The sequence below is a fragment of the Parasteatoda tepidariorum genome, chromosome 2, assembly GCF_982258835.1.
Source record: "Parasteatoda tepidariorum strain Cologne lab strain chromosome 2, Ptep-v5.0, whole genome shotgun sequence".
Taxonomy (NCBI): domain Eukaryota; kingdom Metazoa; phylum Arthropoda; class Arachnida; order Araneae; family Theridiidae; genus Parasteatoda; species Parasteatoda tepidariorum.
Window position 1 is genome coordinate 30960864 of NC_141756.1, and position 20749 is coordinate 30981612.

The 20749-nt window shown below is 29.1% G+C and overlaps 1 protein-coding gene across 6 annotated transcripts in view; it reads left to right on the top strand.

Moving 5' to 3' along the window:
* Window positions 1-20749, top strand: part of LOC107440882 (uncharacterized) — a 134061-nt gene that overhangs the window by 72662 nt on the left and 40650 nt on the right. Inside the window, exon 1 of one of the 6 annotated variants that reach the window (XM_087157129.1) lies at window positions 668-720. The exons of 4 other annotated variants lie outside the window; for them this stretch is intronic. In XM_087157129.1, coding sequence (XP_087013255.1) covers window positions 683-720 — 38 coding nt within the window. In that variant the 5' untranslated portion in view covers window positions 668-682. Of the gene's footprint in view, window positions 1-667; window positions 721-10841; window positions 11001-20749 lie in introns of those variants that run through there. One more of the 6 variants, XM_043050954.3, reaches the window with a different exon arrangement.

Genomic DNA, 20749 nt, shown 5'->3' on the forward strand with positions numbered 1-20749 from the left:
AAACTTAAAATTCTCCTAGTTTTATATCATATTTTTTTATGTAGTTACTCTAAATATATATTTTTAATTGTAATATAATTTCTTTAATATAATCATATTCTTTTAAATTTAAATATCTATAAGCAATTGTAAAATTTCTAATATTTTTATGAACCTAAATTATTATTTTGCTAGAATAATTAGCGTTTAAGGTTTTTGTTTCCTAATGATTAAGTATAAACAAATTGCCATTAACAGCATATTTTAAAATCGAGATTCTAAATTTATTCTAACTTTACAAATTATTGTTATCGAACAATATATAGCTAAAAAAGTGTCGACAACTGGTAAAATATTTTTATTAGTTCAAAATGGTACTTAATTTAATATTTTGACCAAAATTTTTTTTTAAAACTACGTTTATTAAAGGAAATAATATGTTAATTACATAAAGTTTGAAAGCTAATATCAAGAAAAAATCGAACTTATTTTTATAGAGAGAATGATACCAAGTTTTCATAATATCTTTTCTTGCGATCTCCGAGATCTGTGTACAGCGGGACGTCATGAGGAGGGAAATCATAACTTCAGCTCTAAGAGCGGAATGAACTAGCCCTTCTATTCTCTTTAGCCCAGGTTTCAAATAGTTTTCATCAAGGTTTTGTCATAGTTTATTAGGATTCTTCAAGAGTTTTGTAATCGAATGTTACAAGGTATATTTTTTCGGACATTTTTGAAATGGTGAGAATATTTTAATACTTTCATTTTGGTCTTTAAAATACTCCATATACAAATATCCCACAAACAAATTGAAGAAAAGTAACTAGTTTATAAAATTAATTTAGAACTTCTAAATATTACATGATTATGTAATCTTTGATAGGTAAATGAACCTTTTAATTAGTCTTTTAGCTATTATGTGTTTAATTAAGATAAATTGAGCTTCATAAAAATTAGTCCCTGTTTTAAGTTGATGATTTTACATATGTAGTAATAAAAGATGTCTTTTCTAATATCATGAATAAGTTAAATTTCGGTTATTAATTTATTTCTTCAGCCATATTTACGAATTTCTAAAATCCAAAAGTTACACAGCGAAATTTATTAGACCGAAATAATAAAATAAAATCTAAATCAAGTCAATATTCTTTCGGAATTATTAATAGTGATTAAATTACTTTTATGGAGGACTGTAAAATAACGGTGTCGCTTTTTATGAGTGTGTAATGTATTGTTATTTGTACTCAAATCATTTATGTTCCTTTAGTGAAGAGCGAAATTTCTTTTTCTCTTTTTATAATTTATGAAACAGCCATAAACAATAAATGACATTAGACAAATAACTAATTGCTGCTTTATAGAGACAATAATATTTTCGGATCATAATATTATTGATCATAATATTAAATATTATTCCCCTTCAAGATTTTGAATTTCAAAAAAACCTTGTACTTAAAATGTAACTCACTGCACTGAATAGATGAAAATTAAGCACATGATATCATTTACTTCATTAAACATATGTCTGTCCTTATGAAGTTGCATTTGTTTAGCATTGGGCGTTAAAGCGGATTTTGATTGTATGTTCTCTTTTTTGTTTTTCAATGTTATTATTTTTTAAATAAAGCTTGACGAGGTACTGTTGCTAAATATAATTGTTCTTTGGTCATAACTGATAAAATTTAAATGCTAATTTTCTTGTAGAAACTATGAATACGGAGTTAAAAGGTTCCCCTTCAGACATGAAAAGATTTTTTATTTCCTCTTACGTTAACCTACGGAGAATTATATGTCCGAAATTCATTCCTTTATTAAGTAATTAATTATTAATTTTGAATAACTTTTGCTTATTTTTATTCTTTTAAATCTTTTTATTGAACTTCGCTGTCAAATTTTGAATAAGTATTTTTAAAACTTGAACAAATAATACTTACATTCTTAAAATTCAAAAATATTCAACTAAACATATTTCTTTGAATAATATAATACAAGAAATATTGAAAAATATTAATTAGTTACTTAATAAAGGAATTCCAGACACATACTTATCCTTAGGTTAACAGACAGGCCGGACTTAGTATTCCTCTTTGGTCTAAAGGGGACCTTTAATGTCCCCTAAGGAAAAAGTTTAAAAATAAAATTTATAATAAAGATCGAGCATGTAGCTAGTTTCTCTAGTCAAATAAAAATTTGAAGCTTCAAACTAAAATAAAAGATGACAATTTGTTTTAGTTTTGTTTTTGTAATTCGAAGAGTTTTTTAGAAATTAATAATTCGCATTGTAAATGGTTTAATTTCACATTCGAATTGATTTTTTAAGGAGAAAAAAGTACACTATTATTAAAAAACGACATCGAATTAAATTTACCTCATTCATCATTTAAACTAATTTGATAACTTACTAATACGCACGAAAATCAGTCGTTACTATTCAGTCGAATAAACAAATTTGTAAATAACTTAATCTGAATAAATCAATAACTACTGAATAAATCAATCAGTCTTTGTTTAATTTAATAAATCTAGATTTATGTCGATGGGAAAATTTACTGTCCATTTATTTTGCTTTGCTCTGTCTTAATCTTAAACGAAAACACAATTTCTTTTAACCTTCACCTTCGAGTAACACGACGGCAAGTCTTAAATATCAATGTTAAATTTTACCGTATTGCTAAACAAATAAGTCAAGAATATGGCATTTGTTAAACGTTTGTAAAAAGAAAGTTATTTTTAACGCAATTAACTGTTTTTGTAGAATGGAAATCAAAAAGGGAAAAACTTCTATTGATTTTCAAGGTTGAACTTTACCTCACCTTGTCTTTTAAGAATGAGAAGGGGGAAAAATTCAACCTTTTGTGATCATTTATTTATACTTAAGTTGTTCATTATGTTATATTTTTGTGCCGTTTAGATGCGATATGACGTTTGGAATGACGTCACAAAGCAATACTCGCGCAATCGAAAGATGAATAGGCACTTCAATAAGTATGATACATTTAGGGAAAATCATTCTCCTTCATTTAAATCTTCATTTTAATCTCATTTTGAACAAAATTTCCTTTAAGACATTCAAATAAGAACAAAGAAATTTTCTTCCTAAAACTATTGTATATCATTTCAAAATATAATTTGTCTTTAAGGAAATTTTTATTTTAGTAATTATTTGTTTCTTATTTGGTAATTTGAGTTTATATAACTAATAATATTAATGATTTTATTATTAATAATTTTTCAAAAATACTTACTTTTTAGAAATTTTTTTTCCTTCTTTATTCTGAATGTTCAAATTTAGAAGTAAATAAATGTATGGTAAAAAAAGCCACATTTTAAGGTACACCCCCAATAAAAGTTTAAGTATTTAAGTACAAAAAAAGTATTTAGTTAAGTTTACTATAAAATTTATTTTACTTCATTAAATTATATTGGATTATTTTAAGTATTGAAAGCCTTTATTTTTTGTTTACTATTTCATAAAAAAGTTTTATATTTTCTGATTGTGTTTTTCACCACTTAGTTTTAACACAAAAATATCTTCAGATATTGCAAAGTAAGGAATGTCTTCTTAAAAGAATGCATTGTGTATGATTCAATAACTAATACTTTAATAATATCTATTAATACCAATTACTCAATTTCAAGACTTGCACTTATTAATTGAAATTTAACTAAGACACATATTTCAATATATATATTATAAAAAATTAGGATAGAGAGTGCAATAAATTAGGTAAGAGAACTTTTGCATAGTTCTTATTATCACGCATTTAGTAAAAAATACAAAACTGAAAAGCCGAGATTTTTTTTATTTCATTCCATGCTCGAAGGTATCATGACAAAAATTAACAAATTTTACCTCAATTAATGCGTGTTGTTGTTGTTCTCATCCCCATGACCAGCAGAGCTAGATCAGGTCCATGAGCTCGTTCACTCTAGACCAGGGATGGACAAACTTTTTTGGTCGTGGGCCAAAAATCGAGAAAAAAAATGTTTGGTGGGCCAAATAAAACTTTCAAAATTTTAAAAAAAGCGATATACAAGTTTTAATTTAAATATTTAGTGCGATGAATGAAATTGCGATTTCATTTTTAAAAGTTCCTTACATTAAGGTTCGAAGTACGATGTGCTTATTTTAAGGAACAAGGCTAAATGCTTTTCTGTTAGTACACTTCTAAAATTATTTTTTCTAAGGTTCATAGTTGAAAACTCTTGTTCACATATATAAGATTAAGCAAACATAGAGCTGATTTTCTGGGCATGAAATATTAAATTTTGGAAACTAGCTTTTGGTAAGGATTTGTAAAACTGTGGCACATTTAGAAACAACTGCTTCAGATGATTGTTAGATTGTTCGCGCGTGGGATCTTAAAATGCGTAGTCTGCCAAATGTGAAGTACAATTTACCTATATTAGATTCCTCGAGAAAGACAAACGCTAGTTAGAGCCAATCTAAGGCTATTCTATGAAGAACTTCTGTTTTCAACATTTTACCAATTGAAGCTGTCTGTGCTAACTATTTCCATCAATTTATGTGTTGTAGAACAAAAATAGAGAAAGTAAAAAGGTCATCAATACTTTGTTAAAAAAGGAAAAACAGAAATAATTTTAAGTAGTTGACAAGAAAATGGATGTATATTGTTTATATTTACCACTGATCGGCAAATTAAAATTCTCTCCGCGGGCCGGAGAAAACCTTTCGGCGGGCCGTAGTTTGCCCATCCCTGCTCTAGACCAACAGGGGAGTTTGAACCAGGTCCTGACTGGTAAGTCCCAGACAAGATAAAATGTGGTCAGGGGAGGCCTGGGCAACGGAACACTTAGCGCAGATTTCGAAATGTTTATTACCATCGATGTAAGTCATTGATGACCGATGTCCAGTGAGGAAACGACCAATTAATGTGTAAAAAGTGTTAATAGTGTAAACTGTATTTCAATTGAAAAGTACTTTGCTTATTTAGTAGAGATAACATTAATATAAAAAAAAATTCAGAGTCATCTGCTGTTAATGTTAATTTTCGAGAAGTGCTTAAATAAAAGTTGTAGAGGGTTTCTCGGAGAATTTTATTTATTAATCTTTTTATTTATTTTTTTATTTCTATCCAAACAGAAAATAATTTATAGTAAGAAAAAGAAACAAAATCTGATCAAATTACAGCACTGTATAGCATTTCTGGTTAAAAAAAACAACACTAGTTCAATAATTTTGGTAATAAAAACCTACCATTTAGTAAACAATACAAAACTGAAAATTAAATTTGACCAAATAAATGGTTTTTATACCATACTCAGAAGGATCATTATAAAATTACCAAATTTTGCCACATTTACCAAATTTTATCACACATCATTAAACTAAATTATTATTATTTTTTTAAATTTTAACTAATTTATTACCGAACAGTCTAATTAAAAATTAACTTTTTGATGTTCCCATTAGAGCCAGAAACAAGGTAAATGTTTCCATATTCTGGTAGTTTTGACCAAACGTTTTTTTTCCGTGTATTAATGTTATTAATTGAATTGATTTTTATTTTATGTTGATCAAAATAACAAATGAGACTTATTTATTTCCTCGGTTGATTTTTCTTCCTTTAAGAAGTTCAAAGGAAAAAACACTCTTTGATTGTTTTTGTATGACCTTTCCGAAAGGAAAAAAAAAAAAAAAATGGCGAAGATTGTGCAAAAATCGAACGGCTCGCTGACTCTGAATCACTCATTTGGATAAATTTTTCATCTAATTAAACATAGGGATTGCGTCAATCGCCGTACTACTCGTACATTTTCTAAAACGATTTCTCTTACTTATTTACTCTTTTATCAATAACTTAAGTTAAAGATAATTTTTTTTTAATTGTTCTAAAATAAGATATTTTTCTGAACACGCTTTTGGGAAATGCATGAAAAAATATATATGTTTACAAATACTTAAGATCTTATCTACGATTGGCAGCGTGTTTTGATGTCTTGCGGAGATCCAAATAAACTCTTAGCTCAATATTTAAAAAAAAAAAAAAATTTCTTCCTTTTTTTTAAATCTGAATTAATTTATTTTTAATCACATAAAATATTTCTAATCTATTCCTACTAAGCATTGGATATTGTGCTATATTTGCCTATTTTATCCTTATTTTCAAAGTTATAGTTCTTATCACCACATATTTAGTAAAAAATACAAACCTTAAAAGTGATTTTAACCGAATAAATGATTAAAATGCCACGCTCTAAGGTACCATAATAAAATTATCAAATTTTACCACAATTAGCAAATTTTATTGCATATTATAATCCATGTTTTATTGTTAATTTTACCAAAATCATTACCAAAGCGTTTTGGTAAAAATTACCGAGCTTTTTGGTGTTCCCATAGAGCTATAAACATGGTAAATTTTACCATATTATAGTAGTTTTGATCATACTTTATCTCAGTAAATGATGAAAGAAATTTGATGTAATTATTTTGTTATTTTATTAAAACTTTAAAAACGTCAAAAATTGGGCAAAATTAGTCAAATGTGCAAATTTTTTTTGGTAGTATAATATAAGTTTGAACGCTTAAAAATATAAATATAATTACGTATTTGACAAAATATAAATTATGCAAATATGTAAAATTACCGAATTTTTTATTACTTATTTGTGTTTAAAAAAGTTTTAAAAAAGTAAAGTAAAAACCAATATACATTTCATAAAAAACAAAATTTATAAACGGCCATCATTTTCTTGCGAAATTAAGACTCTTTTGTTTTTCGACGTTAGAAAACGTATGTATTTCACAAGTACAAAACGTAATACCGCTTATCCTCCTTATGAAAACTTTCTTCAGAGAAATCTAAAACAATGCATTTATTATATTTTGAGAAAACTCTATAAAATATGTCCAAAAAAAAGCAATGATTTAAATAAATATTTCATTTAAATATTTTCCTCCGCTGTCATCAAATAACTGCTACGTCAAGTACAGCATTTCGCAGCAACATAACTCTACTTCTTTATTGATCGTCACGCTTGGTGTTGCCATCTAGTAAAACATAAATACCTGGAAAAAAACAAAAGAATAATAGAAAATTTACATTCTCACCGTTGGCGTACGATCTTCGTCTTCTTCGCCCCCGCTAAACAATGTCATCTCGTAAAAAATAAAAGTTCTTTATCTGCGCTATGAAGACATTTATTCGAAAGCGTGATCATATGGAAAACATTTTACGAGAAACTAAAGCAGACCATTCGAACATAATGATATAACGCGTTATAACATTCTGATGATCTTGCGATAGGATTCATTGGAAAAAAAACTTGTTTTTTTGCTTTTTTATTCGGATTTTAATTTCTTGAAAAATGGGTTAAAATCATTTCTTAGCCAGAATTCAGTTCTACGGCTTTTGTCTGCACATTGTAAAAGTTACACTTATGAGATAAAATGGCGAAATAAATGAAAATAGAGACGAATGTTTCAGCGAAAAAAAAAAAGATATGTGTATTTCACTTTAAATTTTATAATCCTAAAAATGAGCAAATTTTTCTGACATGGGAAATGAAAAATCCTGTCTTGACTTTAAACTCCTATGGAAGTTAAAAACATTCAATTATTTCAAAACGAAAAAGAATTTAAAAAATAAATTAATAATTTTTTAAAAATTTAAAATCCTTTCTCTTCGACATTTTGAACAAATATTTTATTTTAAAAGAGTTCGTCGTTTTTGCTCAAAGAACTGTCAAAAATTAAGCAAATAAATAAATAAACTAAAAAAAAAAACTCGATATTCATACACAACAACACTGCAGTTAATTCCCATTTTAGATGCAAATATCATCCTATTATATTTACTATATAATATTATCTATCATGTACTTATTATTGAGTATAGTGACACGCTCAAAATTCAAATAGCGTATACTCAGTTTTGAGGGAAATGCATAGTCTCAAAGATGACACATCATGACAAAATGACTCAACATCAAATGTAACTAAGTTCAACCCAATTAGTTTATAACGACCAAATATTCGGAAGGAAAAAAAAAACTAATTAAATAAAAGTTTATTGCACTTACCTTTATCCCAAACTAATTTCCCGAATACAGAATGTCAACTCGGTAATCAACACTTTCCTAACTTGCCGCCATGTTTATTTACAAATGAAGACGGATCCTCAAAGCTGTTTCAATTTTGAGCACACATCACTGTACTCAATAATGAGTACATGAGAATTTTCGAAATCGTCGAAACACATTTTTGATTACTTTTAAGAAACCCTTTCCCGCAGTGCTTGCTTTATTTTCATACAGTGACATATTTTTTCTTCTTCTTATTTTTCATCAAAAATAATTACACATCTATTCATTATCGTACACTGTAAAATTCCCGATCAAATTATGGTGTAAGTTCCGATACTCTTTCGGTGTATCATCCTCAAAATCCAGTTTTGCCGTAAAATATTGTACCGTAGCTTTTATAGTAATGTTTATTTAATTGGTGATTCAATCATTTTACGCAAATTATTCTTGTAAAATTTATGATATATCAGATTTTTTGTTCCAAAACATGCTCCGGTAAAAAAGGATTTTACGGTAAAAAAGTACCAACAAGAATACCTGTATTTTTTACCGTAATTTGATCTAGAATTATTTTACAGTACTCACAAATTTCATTAAATTACATGAAAAATTTGAAATATGATCTGTAACGCTCACTTAATTTCTGAATCGTTAGTATATGTTTATGTAATGTAACATGTCACGTGACAAGAGGGGGAGAGGGAAGGTGAAGGGTGAAACTTTTTTCATAGGAGGGGAGGGTTTTAAAATATTGAAAAAAAATTTCTATGAACTTACTATGAACTATAAAATACTTTATGAACAACCCCTTACCCCTAGACCGACGGACAACAAATTTCATAATGCACGTTGAGTATTTAAGTGATTTAGCTATTAAGTTGTTCCTTTTTAAATCATTCATCCATAAATTATTGAAGACCAAAAAGATGAAATTAATAATTTACTTACATTTAATTTTCTTTAATTCAATATATATATTATAAAATTTATTTATGAAAGGCAGTTATTAATACTATGCAACAAATACATTTTCATCATTTATATTACATGCTTTATAGATCAATAGATTTATTTATTAAGTATTAAATCATACGACGTTAACAGAAAAAAAAATGCAATTTAATCATAAAATAATAAAATGGTTTATTTTCTATGAAATTTTAATCTTTTATTAACTAATAACTCTTCCTTACTGGCGAAAAACTAATGCAAGTTAATATTTTATTAATTAAATTATTCTAATAATAAACGTGAAATTAAATTATGCATGTTGTCTAACAAATTCACTTCAAAGATTCTTAAAAGATTTTTAATTAAAAGGTTATAAATACAGTTTAGCTGCTCACATAAACAATGATTTTATGAAAACGACCCAAAATTGATAATTTATCGCTTAAGCGTTTATTTTGTTAAAATGGAAAAATAATGCATTTAAATAATTTATACGTTAATCGATCCTTAATTATAGCGATGCGCAATAAATATAATCACTAAATAATTCGATATTCATGGAGAGTGAGTTTTAAACATTTGCATATTTAATGATCCTTTAATGATAGTGAAGCAAGAAATGAAATTCAAACATTAAATGAACCATGGAGACTAAAAACTAAACCGTAAACCTTTACGTATTAAATTATTGTTGATTATTTATGAAACAACAAACTTACTTTAATCATGAACTGAGTCATTTAGACTAAAGATTGAATTTTAATCCATTATGTACTCAACGTTTTCTTTAATGTTACTAAGGCAACAAACACAATTTTATCTTCGAATGATCCACCGAGGCAAACTATTAAGCTTCAAAGATTTACGTATTAAGTGAATTATTAAAATCCATATAATTATTTAGCATTCATAACCACAGCTTTTTCTATCCTACAAATATAAGCTTATAATAACTGAATTATAAAAAATATCTGTTAAAAATGATATTGTTCGAAGTGAAAATGTGCATAATATATTGAAACTTTTTAGTATATTCTTAATATTTTGAAAATTTCAGACTATTTTCAGACAAAATAAAATCTTTCTAATTAATTATTTTTTTAAAAAATTCTTTTCCAGCTATGGAATAAAATTTAAATTAATTTTAAACCATTTATCCCGCTAAATAGTCGCAAAATAATTTTTTGGCAAAACAAATTTTTTCAAGTACGTTTAATTTTGTTTATTAGAATTCTTCCTTATTTTAATCTTTACTTTATCATTCATTTTTCAAACGAATTCAGTTTAATTTTAAAAGTGTTATATATAAGACGGTATAAACAACAGTAATTAATAAATGAAAAAAGTCAAAGTTAAAACTTAGATAAGATAAAGAATCCTGGTTTAAGTTTATGTTAGCTATCAACTATTTAAAATTATTTTTTTAAGATTAAATTTTTTTTCTTCTTATGTGTTTGCTTTACTAGTCCATTTAAAGAAAAAACATTAATAAATAAATAAAAATGAATATTCAAGAAATGTCAGAGCTGTAAATAACGCATTGCGAAAGCCATGCAATACATTTAACTTGTCATAAGACTTGGAAATATTTCAACAGGATAGTCAACTATTTCTCCGGTCATTTTTCAAACTGGAATTAAACTTAACGCTTAAAAATTGCAGACGATTAAACAAGATCAACGAAGTAAAGGAAATAAAGATTAAAGCGTCCGACTTATCCTTTTTTTTTTCAAGTCTTCTCTTTTTAAGATAGAACTTTCATTTTTGTTTATTTTCTTTTTCTATCTCGTTTTTCCCGGGAATTACCGCTCGACCAATGGCATAGCCCAATGGGCGGTTATATTTCGAACTAGAACAAAACTCTCACTGCAACCGCGGCGGTTTTTAGAGCAGACAGACGATGCTCTTGCTTGCGATCACATCGGTCGCATTGTGGAAAATTTCTTCGAACTGTTTTGTGTTTACTAAGTGGAATTAGGAACTATGTTTTATTTACAAATCCATGGAGACTATTAACTGCGGTAAGGCTATTTGCTTGAACTTCATGTAGTAATTTTTTTTAATGTATTGTAAAAATATTTTTTTTCAATTGTTTTTTAAACGTATTGTATTGTTTTTATTTTATAGAATATTAAAAAAAAAAAAAAAAACTCTTCAGTTTAACATTTACTTGTGTTTTTAATTTGCTTTTGAAACAAAAAGTCATCATCATAATTCAGTCTCTTAGAAAGGAAATATATTTCACTAAGACATAAATCATTATAATAATAAAATTAAGAAATGATATAAACCAGTTTAAGAAGTCAATTTTTAATGAGAATTCGTACTTTCAACTTCGTAGTTGTACAATTAATTTTCCTTCTTAAATACTTATTATTTACACAAGTGTTCTAAAAAAATGTGAAATACCATTCTAAACACTCGAATAAATTTTATAAAAAAATATTAAAATAAGTCTGTTTTTTTTCTCTTTTTCTCCTCAATGTAATTTATTTAATTTCTAAAAAATGTGTGTTTTTTATTAATAAAAAAATAACAGATAACACTGACATCTTGCGGACCAATAGCGAGTTATATTGAAAAGTTTATTTATTTACTTATTTTTTTGAAAAAATAATGGAATTATATTATATCTTATAGGTTAGGACACATAGGTTTTAGTAAATAAAAATTTATTTTTTAAAATGAATTTAACTTTAAGATATGTCGCTAAATTCAGGTATAAAAATGTATTCATATATCTTTGCATTAGAAGTTTAATAAATTTTTATGAAAAGATTCCCTGGATGGTTTAACCGTATACAGTTTTTATTACACTTTCTTATTTATCGCTATTTTACTATTTTTTAAAAAATTAAAATATATAATTGAGCTAATAAAGGTCGGTCATTGTTCAACTTAAAATTTTAATCTAAACCTTGTTTTAACTGGTCCTGAATTTTATCAAAAACTCGATGAAACATAAAAGTAAAAAAGTAAATAACTATTGACTTTACACTGAAATTTTATTTTATTTACAGTTCACGGAGAACTGCATGATTTATAGTTATAATAATCAAAGATGTCAATGATTTAAATCAAGTGTTTGAATTTAATGATTTATGTCGTGATTTTAATCAGTCTAATTTTTTAAAGGAAAGCATTGGTTTAAGTCATTAAAATAAAAAAAATATTGTAATTAAAAGTTTTTGTGCTGTCTTTTAAGATACTCAATAGATTAATTATAAATATCTTAATGTCTTTTAAGATATTTATATTTAGTATGGATAAAATATGTAACATTTTTAAACAAAAGAAACAACTTAAATGCTTTAAAAATAATCTCTTATACAATATTTTCATACAAACTAATAACTAAAAGATAAACAACAAACTGCAATTCTTTTTAAATCTAAGCAAAAATAAGTGATTAAAGACTGCAAATGATTAGTATTTGATATACACCGAAGAGCCATTACATTATGACCACCCTCCATCTATAACAATGGACTCGCCCAGGAACAATGTTTTCATGGGGCACATTAGGACCCATAATCCTCATAGAACAATCCTTGACGTCTGTAAGCTACTTGAACATAGTTGCAGACCAGGTTCACCCATTCATGGCAACAGATTTTCCTGCGGGGGATGGTGTTTACCAACAGGATAATGCACCATGTCATAAGGGTCGAATCGTCATGGATTGGTTCGAGGAACATTCCAGTGACGTTCAAGTCAAATTCACCTGACCTTAATCCAATAGAGCATTTGTGGTCCTACTTGGAAAATCAAATTCGTGCTGCCATGCTACCCCCTCGCAATGTGAGCGCTTGGTACCAGATACCTCAGACTACCTATCAGCACCTTGTGGAATCAATGCCACGGCGGGTACTAGCAGTTTTGAGGGCTAAAGGTGGTCCTACATGTTATTAGCAGGGTGGTTATAATATAATGGCTCTTCGGTGTATATATATATATCTTGCATTTGTATTTACCTCAAGAATCCATTTGTAAAAAAGTCTTTTTTTCCTGTTGGTATCTATGAAATGTCATATTTTTAGGCTTACACTTTACTAACTAATGCTATGAATTTTATTAATTAATGCACCAAATTTCCTTGTATAACCTTTAACTGTATTTATGCTTTAAGAACAGTGAGTCATATATTTTAAGTTCATGTATTTTAAATTCAATATACGTTTTTATGAATACGTAGAAAATCTTAAAGTAACAGTATGAACGCAAAACCTCTGCTTATGCATAAAAAATAAATACATATTTAAATACATTCGAATTTTTATACATAGATGAAAAACTAGAATTTAAAGGCAGTTCTTTTAATTTAATTCAATAACTTCTTAGTTTTTATATTGTAATACTCTGTAAAATGAAAATATTTCTGATCTATAAAAATACCTGCAGTACATTAAATAGTGTTTAAATTATCTGAATAATTTCTTTTGTTAGCTCGACTAACTAGTCGACCAATCGAATTCGAAGCTTTAGTTCGACTTGTCGAATTAAAAGATAAAAATATAATAATATATGCTTTTATTATTATGATGCTTTTGATGGCTTTTTAATACTTTTACTATAAGACAAACACGCTGAAACTGTGGTTAATAAAATGTTCGTATATCTTTTTTTAAAAATAAGTTAAGCTTTTGTTTCTCGAATTTCTTGATGTGAGAGCGTCCCACATTCATGTGAAGCATTATATAATGTTATGAAAATAACCTTGCGCGCGCTAATAAATCATGTTACATTTTGTGAATGGTTTTAATTCTTTGAGGTGCACTTTTTAAAAAAAGGAATTTTTTTAATTGGTTTAATTATTTTTGAAGTGAAAATGGTTCACATTAATTAAAACAGACACAATTCCTTAAAAAACTGTTCCTATGCCCTATATAAAATTATTATGGCCCTCTATATCTTTTCCCATATAATTCTCTTTTAAAAGGTGACCAGGAGTAGCCTCATGGAGAAAACAATTTGCAGTAATATTTACTATAAATTTTAATAAGTTTCCTTTTTTTTTACAGTGTTGAATAAGAACCTATATTCGCAACACATTATTTTCAGATTTTTCAGCACAATTTTATTTATTATTGACTTATCAATTTCTCACAATAAAGCCTTAATTTAAAAAGTTCTTGTTCCAACTATCTAAAAAAGTTATCTAATAAAGAATTCATCTCTTATACAATACAGTACATTTCACTTAAATCTTTTTTAATATATTTATTTTACTGCCTTAATAAAAAGTTAAAATTCCCTTCCCTATTTTCCATTTTTATTTCCTTAGCTTTTATGAGATTTTTAGCAGAATTCTTTTGCAACAGAAAATTCCTTCAAAGTTCAGCGACTCTTTCTAAAACCCTTTGATCTTTTGAAAAAGAAAAAAAAGCCTTTAAAAGGAAATTGAATAGATCCCTCTTCCAAAGATCATCTTTTCCTGATCCCGGGTGTGTCGATACTTTTTTCTTTATTCTCCTGCATCGTTATCCGGGAACAGATACGATCGTCGTTGGCTACATGCCCTTCCGGAAATATCGAATACAAATCCTTTTTGGAAATAAGACTGGTTGAAAATTTTCTATTACTCAAGATGCAAATAAAACTATAAAATCAACAGTAAACTATAAAAATATACAAATTTGAATTTCATGTTTGGTTTAAAAGTTAGATAACGTACTTATACTTTTGCAAATCTAATTGAACTTTCAAATCAGCTCATGAAATTACTATATCTTGTGAATGTGAAAAGAACTTTTCAAACTGTTCTTTCGAGCACATTTATTCATTTAATTGTGCCTTAAAAATGAGTTATTGTGTTTTATCATGTATTTTATTTTTTAATCAAAGAAAATACTCAATTAAATCTTTCTAAGGCCGTTAGTTAGCATATTTACCAATTAACAACTGTCCATGATAAACTATTTTTCCACCTTTAATTTGGACTGTCTTTTGTAATAACTTCATCTCTAAAGTAAAGCTTAAGGATTACGTAAAATTAATCCGACCATATGCCAGTTTTAGGAAATGTATACTCACGCTTGTGAGAACGGTAGTTCTAATCTAGCCGGCCGAAGACTCCCCGTGTAGTAAATGGTGACTGGTGCACGTTAAATCTGTCGGGTCATAAAGTCCTCCATGCTCTCAAAGCAAATCAAAGCCTCTGGGAGTACTGAATTGGATATTGATCTTTCTGTGGTTAATTATGAATAAACGGTAACGAATGTATGAATGGGTCCGCCCTATAAACGGGCTGTGATGTATGGGTGTGGTAGAAGTCGAATTCTTGATCATAGATGACGCCACTGGAAAACAAGAACAGTAGCACCCCTCTGCCTTAATGGCCGATGACAACAGCAACAACAACAGGAAATGCATAAAATAAGCTATCATATATCATCCTTTTTTAAGTTTTCAGCAGTTATAAAATTTATTTTATAACTGCTTTATAACTTTATACATTGAATAGAAATAACGAAATTTCTTATTTTTTAATAATATCTAATAGGGAGGCAAACGTATTTACCACCAAAAATAACATTAAAATTTAAATTAATTTTATCCAGGGCGGGCAACTACTACGTTTTTTCGAATAATTTGGAGAGTAGTGAATTATTAAAAATTAAAATTTAGGTATTTTCCCATCCAATATTTTAAAAGCCTCACCACGAGAGAATTAGAATAAAGTGGGGTTTCATATAAACTTTTAAATTATTTATGTGTAGTCTCTAGCAACAATTTTACTTTGGCCCCAGTTGGGGTCAAAATTGGCTCAACATGGGTCCTGTAAGAACATGCACCGAAGGACCAATATTGAGATGTTCAGATTTTTTAATATTGGTCCTAGAACGGCCTATATAGGGCCTTCATTGGTCAATATAAAACCTATATTGGCTAAATAATGGATATAAAATATCAGGTGAATCTGAGAATTCTATATAGGACAGATATTAGTTCTAAAGTGGCTGTAAGATATTGGGTTTATCGGAAAATTCTATATGGGGCCAATATCGGAAAACTAACCCCTCAAACCCTTATTGGACCAAGATTCATGAATATTGGCCCAATCAGGACCCAAGTTATTTTGCTGTTAGGGGTGTTGAAAATAACGCTAAATTTTCAAAGCATAGAATAGTAAATTAAAACATTAAAAAAAAAAGAATATAAAGTCTCAATAGGTGTTGATGACATCCTAATTTTTTTATTCCTATACCCACCTGGGGAATGAGTTTTTGTCATACAGGCATCTGAAGGACAGATTTGTTGGCCACTCTTTCAGGGGCACCATATTAGGTGGGCTAACGTTGATCTCACAGTAAGGACAGATAGTACAGAGAGTGAAAGAACATCCATGCCTTGCCTGGGATTCGAATCCAGAACCTTTGAAAAGCCAGTTTCCTGACCCCTACACAGGCCGGTCGGCATGACATCCTAAATAAAAGGCAGCAATTGACAAGTTATGCTACCGTGTGAATGATTTTTAGAAAAAGCAATTGTGTGTTTGGATGCTAATCTAAAAAAGTAATGTGCGAAACTTCGCTATTGTTTTAACTAAAAATGGATTTAAGTAAGAACTTGAGACATATTTATCCATCCTTACAATAATTTTTTGAGTACCGAAGTTTTTTCTTATGCTTTTATGATGTATGTCTGAAACATAATGACATTTTCTTACATGTGAAATTTGGGTAAGTCTAAGAAATGTAACGAACGGAGCACCAATTTCCCATAATTTTATTGCTTAAGATAATCTGATGTCGATGAAAAAAGTTATTTTAGTTTTAATTGTACAAGTAGAGAATGATTAATGCATATTATATAAATATTAGTCGAATTCTCAATTAGCTGCTGTTTATGTTATTGTTCTCTCCTTATCAGCCCTGCCCTAATATAATTTACGGGAAACTACTCTACGAATTTACAACCATACATTTATATATTTTATTTAAATCTAATCAGAAAACAACTTGTAGTATTAATTTTATCAATATTAGATTGATTTTGTTTCCGTGTTGAACAAGATGACAATTGAAGCTTATCCATCATTTGTTCCTCTGCTTTTTTCTTCCTTCAAGTAAGTTGAGAGCAAAACACAAGCCTTGAATTTTTTTGTGTGTGATCTTTCCGAAAAGAAAAAAGAAGGGGGGGGGAGATGAAATTGCTTTTTTTTCTCAAGTATTTTACCTTAGGTTTATAGTTTTTCCAATACATTTATTGTTGAAGATTACCAGATGCTAATGAAAAAATTTAGTGTACTTTTCATTTAATTTAAGCAGAAAATTATATTGCATAACTAGTAAATATTTTGTGCATAGATCATAAATATCAATTGAATTCAGAATGAGCTACTGTTAACGTTATTGTTCCCACATTTTGAAAAGTGCCCACATAGGTCCCACATAATATATATTTAACTAATAAAAAAAATTGAATGCTTTTCTTCGTCTTCATGATTAACTTATTTCCATTTGAGTAAAAATTCTGACAATAATAAAATTTTACAATCCAGTCAATCCTTATAGCTAACTTCGTATTTTGCTTTTTATATTTTTCTTCCATTTGAGTAAACACTCCTCGAATATTCGGAAACCCTCTATATGATAATGCTATTTTATGCATTGAAGGCATAACTTGATGCAAGAGGAATTGCCTCAGTTCCATGAATAAGGATTTCAACGTCAAGGCCGGTGGAATATCCGGAGGATTTAAATCTTCATGTAAATGAAGCCATCAACTCTGCTGCTGAGAGTTTCCTTTTTCTCTCGTCCGTCACGGTCTCTCTCACTCTCTTTTTTTCCATCTCCAAAATGCATTCATAATATGGAAATTCCACGCTTACCATTTTCTTTTTTTCCTAATATCTTTAGAAAATGTATGACTTTGTTTTGGTAATAATGTTTACCCATGGCGTAGATGAGCTTGATTGCTTGGAAGGTTTACTGCATGGCTGTCTACTTATACTGTCGTTGGAAAAGATTTTACAAAGTGGTAGCTTAAAATAAAAAGAATACATCAAAGAAGAAGCGTGATGTCTGTTGTTAAAATATTCGACTCCCTTTCCAAATTCAACTCCGAACTTTTATGAGAGCTCGACTTATGACTCACTCTTTAGAAGGCCATTTCTTAGTAACGTTGCGTTAGAATAAAAGTCATTACGTTAGAATTAGTAAAATCAATTAAAAAAAATTGAGGAAAAAAAGAACTCGAACATTCGAAAAAATTGGATTTTTGAAACTCGCGTTAAATTCATAAGTAAAAGTGACTATTCCAACGCGTTAAGTTTCAACTTTGTAGTTTGATTTCTGCGGGATACATAGATACAAGTTTAACACTCAGAGATGCCAAATGCTCCGGACACGCCAAAATAATTAAAAAAAACGGTAAACAACTACAAAGTAAATTTTGTAAATATTTGACTATTTTTGCTTGCTTTTTAAAAGGTATAGCATGACATTAGTGCCATAAAGTGGTGAATTATATAAGCCCCAGAGATGCCAACTTGCTCCGGACAGCGAATAAATATTTTCGAGTGGTAGTTTATTAATTGTGATTTTGTGTTTAATAAGTTCAATTTATTAGGTTTTTATCCACCACTGTTTTTAATTAATTCGAAGGCTTGCATAATTGGCTCCTCTGCTATAGTTAAGTCATGCTAAGCCTTTGAAAATTTTAAAAAAAACTAGTCAAATATTAGCAAATTTTAGTTGGAATATATTTACTGCGTTTTAAATTATTTTGGCGTGTCCGGAGCAGTTGGCATATCTGTAAGCCTACGAATTATTTAGAAATAGTGGTGGATAAAAATCTACTAAATTGAATTTATTACCACTTTAAAATATATATTTGCTGCCCGGAGCAAGTTGGCACCTCTGAACTTTTAATAATTCTCGAACAGATTGTAAAATTTTATTTTATTTTTATTGCATCGTACTCCCTGTACATTTTTCTATATAACTTCGCAATTCCAAGCTTTCGAGTTTTACAGTTTTTGCGCAGCAAAACGAAAGGCAGCACCAAGTTTAACACTGCAATATAGTCGCGGAGGCATCACTTACGATTTTTTAATATCCAGTGAAAACTAATTTTTTTTTTTCTCCAGAAAATTAAGAAATTATGTCTTTGGATTTTTCTTTCAATTTTGATGAGTTTGGATTGTGTATCGTTCCGGATCGTTTATTTTCACTCTGTTTGAATCTATCAATAGAAGGTTAAAGAAAAGATGTTTCACAAAGAAGAAAACAATCGAACAAAAACTAGAAAAAAAGGTTAAAAAAAATTGTCGAAGGTTTTTTACTCAAGTGGAAACAAAGATCTGTATTCGTATATCGTACTAAAAAATAAATAGAAAGAATTGGCATTCATCGAATGAAGACCGAATTTTCCATAGGTATGTAAGAAATTGAGCCGGATATTTATTCAGAACATGCAATAGAAACTGTTTATGTTTATTTGAATTTCAAATGATATGTTACGTATGCAAAAGATTTAACGTAGCCAAGAATCCTCTTCTTTGCCAGCCATGATTATGACGAAATAGATAAACTTAAATATATGATCTACGCTTGGCTTTTAGAGTTATACTTTACTTCGTTTCAGTTCACAATACGAAAAATCGGGTTGGTTGCCTATTGTCAAATATTGGAATATTGTTCCTAGTTATGTGTTAACGTACGTTTGATTTTATCTAGACAACTGATTTCCAAATGGTGTTCCGCACGGAATCCTAAGGTTCCGTTCGAAGAGTTAAAGTGGTTCCGAGGTTAGAGCTTTTTTTAACCAGCAATAATTTTGGAACTATTAATTGTATTTAAATCTAATGAATAAGTCGTTATTTATTTTATATTTCAGTTATCGTTATAAAATTATTTAAGCTAAAATGCCAATAAGAATGGTCCCACAGTGAACCGATCGTTAAGACGCGGTTATCAGCAGATCACCGAAGTCAAGCATCACTGGCTGCGGTCAATGTGCGGGTGGGTGACCACTTGGATCAGTCTGCGTAGGGACCGAGGGTGTGCAGTATTGGTCCTCGTTAAACTGTGCTACCGTAAAGTGCTCGACTTCGCGCGCAGGTCGTCGGGCTACCGAAGCGGGGGTGCCATCCCCTCCGCAGAGGATCAAAATTGTGATGGCATGTCTTCGGATCATCCTCCGGGATGTTTCCCAGACCGTCGCCAATAGCCCATTGTGCAGCTCTAGTGCGACGTAAATTAGCAACAACAGCCAATAAGAATGAAATGGCATTTTTTAAGAAACGAAATATATAATTTTTAATATCAATGCAAAGAATAAATTAGGAAAACAGCATGCATTTAAACAAAAAAGTTGCTTTCCTGTTTGCCAACAGGCTGTTCAAATCAAACCAAATTAACTGAATTTGCTAATCAGAAATATGTTTTCCCAATAATTATTTTCAACGTTTATAGCAATTCTTTTTAGTTTTCATTTCAAACAAAACATTAATTTCGCTGATTTTATTCTTTACAGTTTATGTTTATGTAGGGGAGAGTCGGGTAGCACCGCCCAGCGGGTACCCCCGCCCACAGTCAATTTCATGTGTATAGAATATTTTTTCAAGTCAATAGGCCATCGGACATTAATTGGCCGTCCTTGACTGAACCTCCTAGATGCCGAATCTGTGGTTTGAAATTGCCTCCAAAGTCTATGAACCACAGATGGACTCACATTTAGCCATCTGGCCACTTCTGATTGACTCTGCCCTGCCTCTAGTCTCCCGATGGCTCTCCATCGTAGTTCTTCAGGCAAATGATGCCTA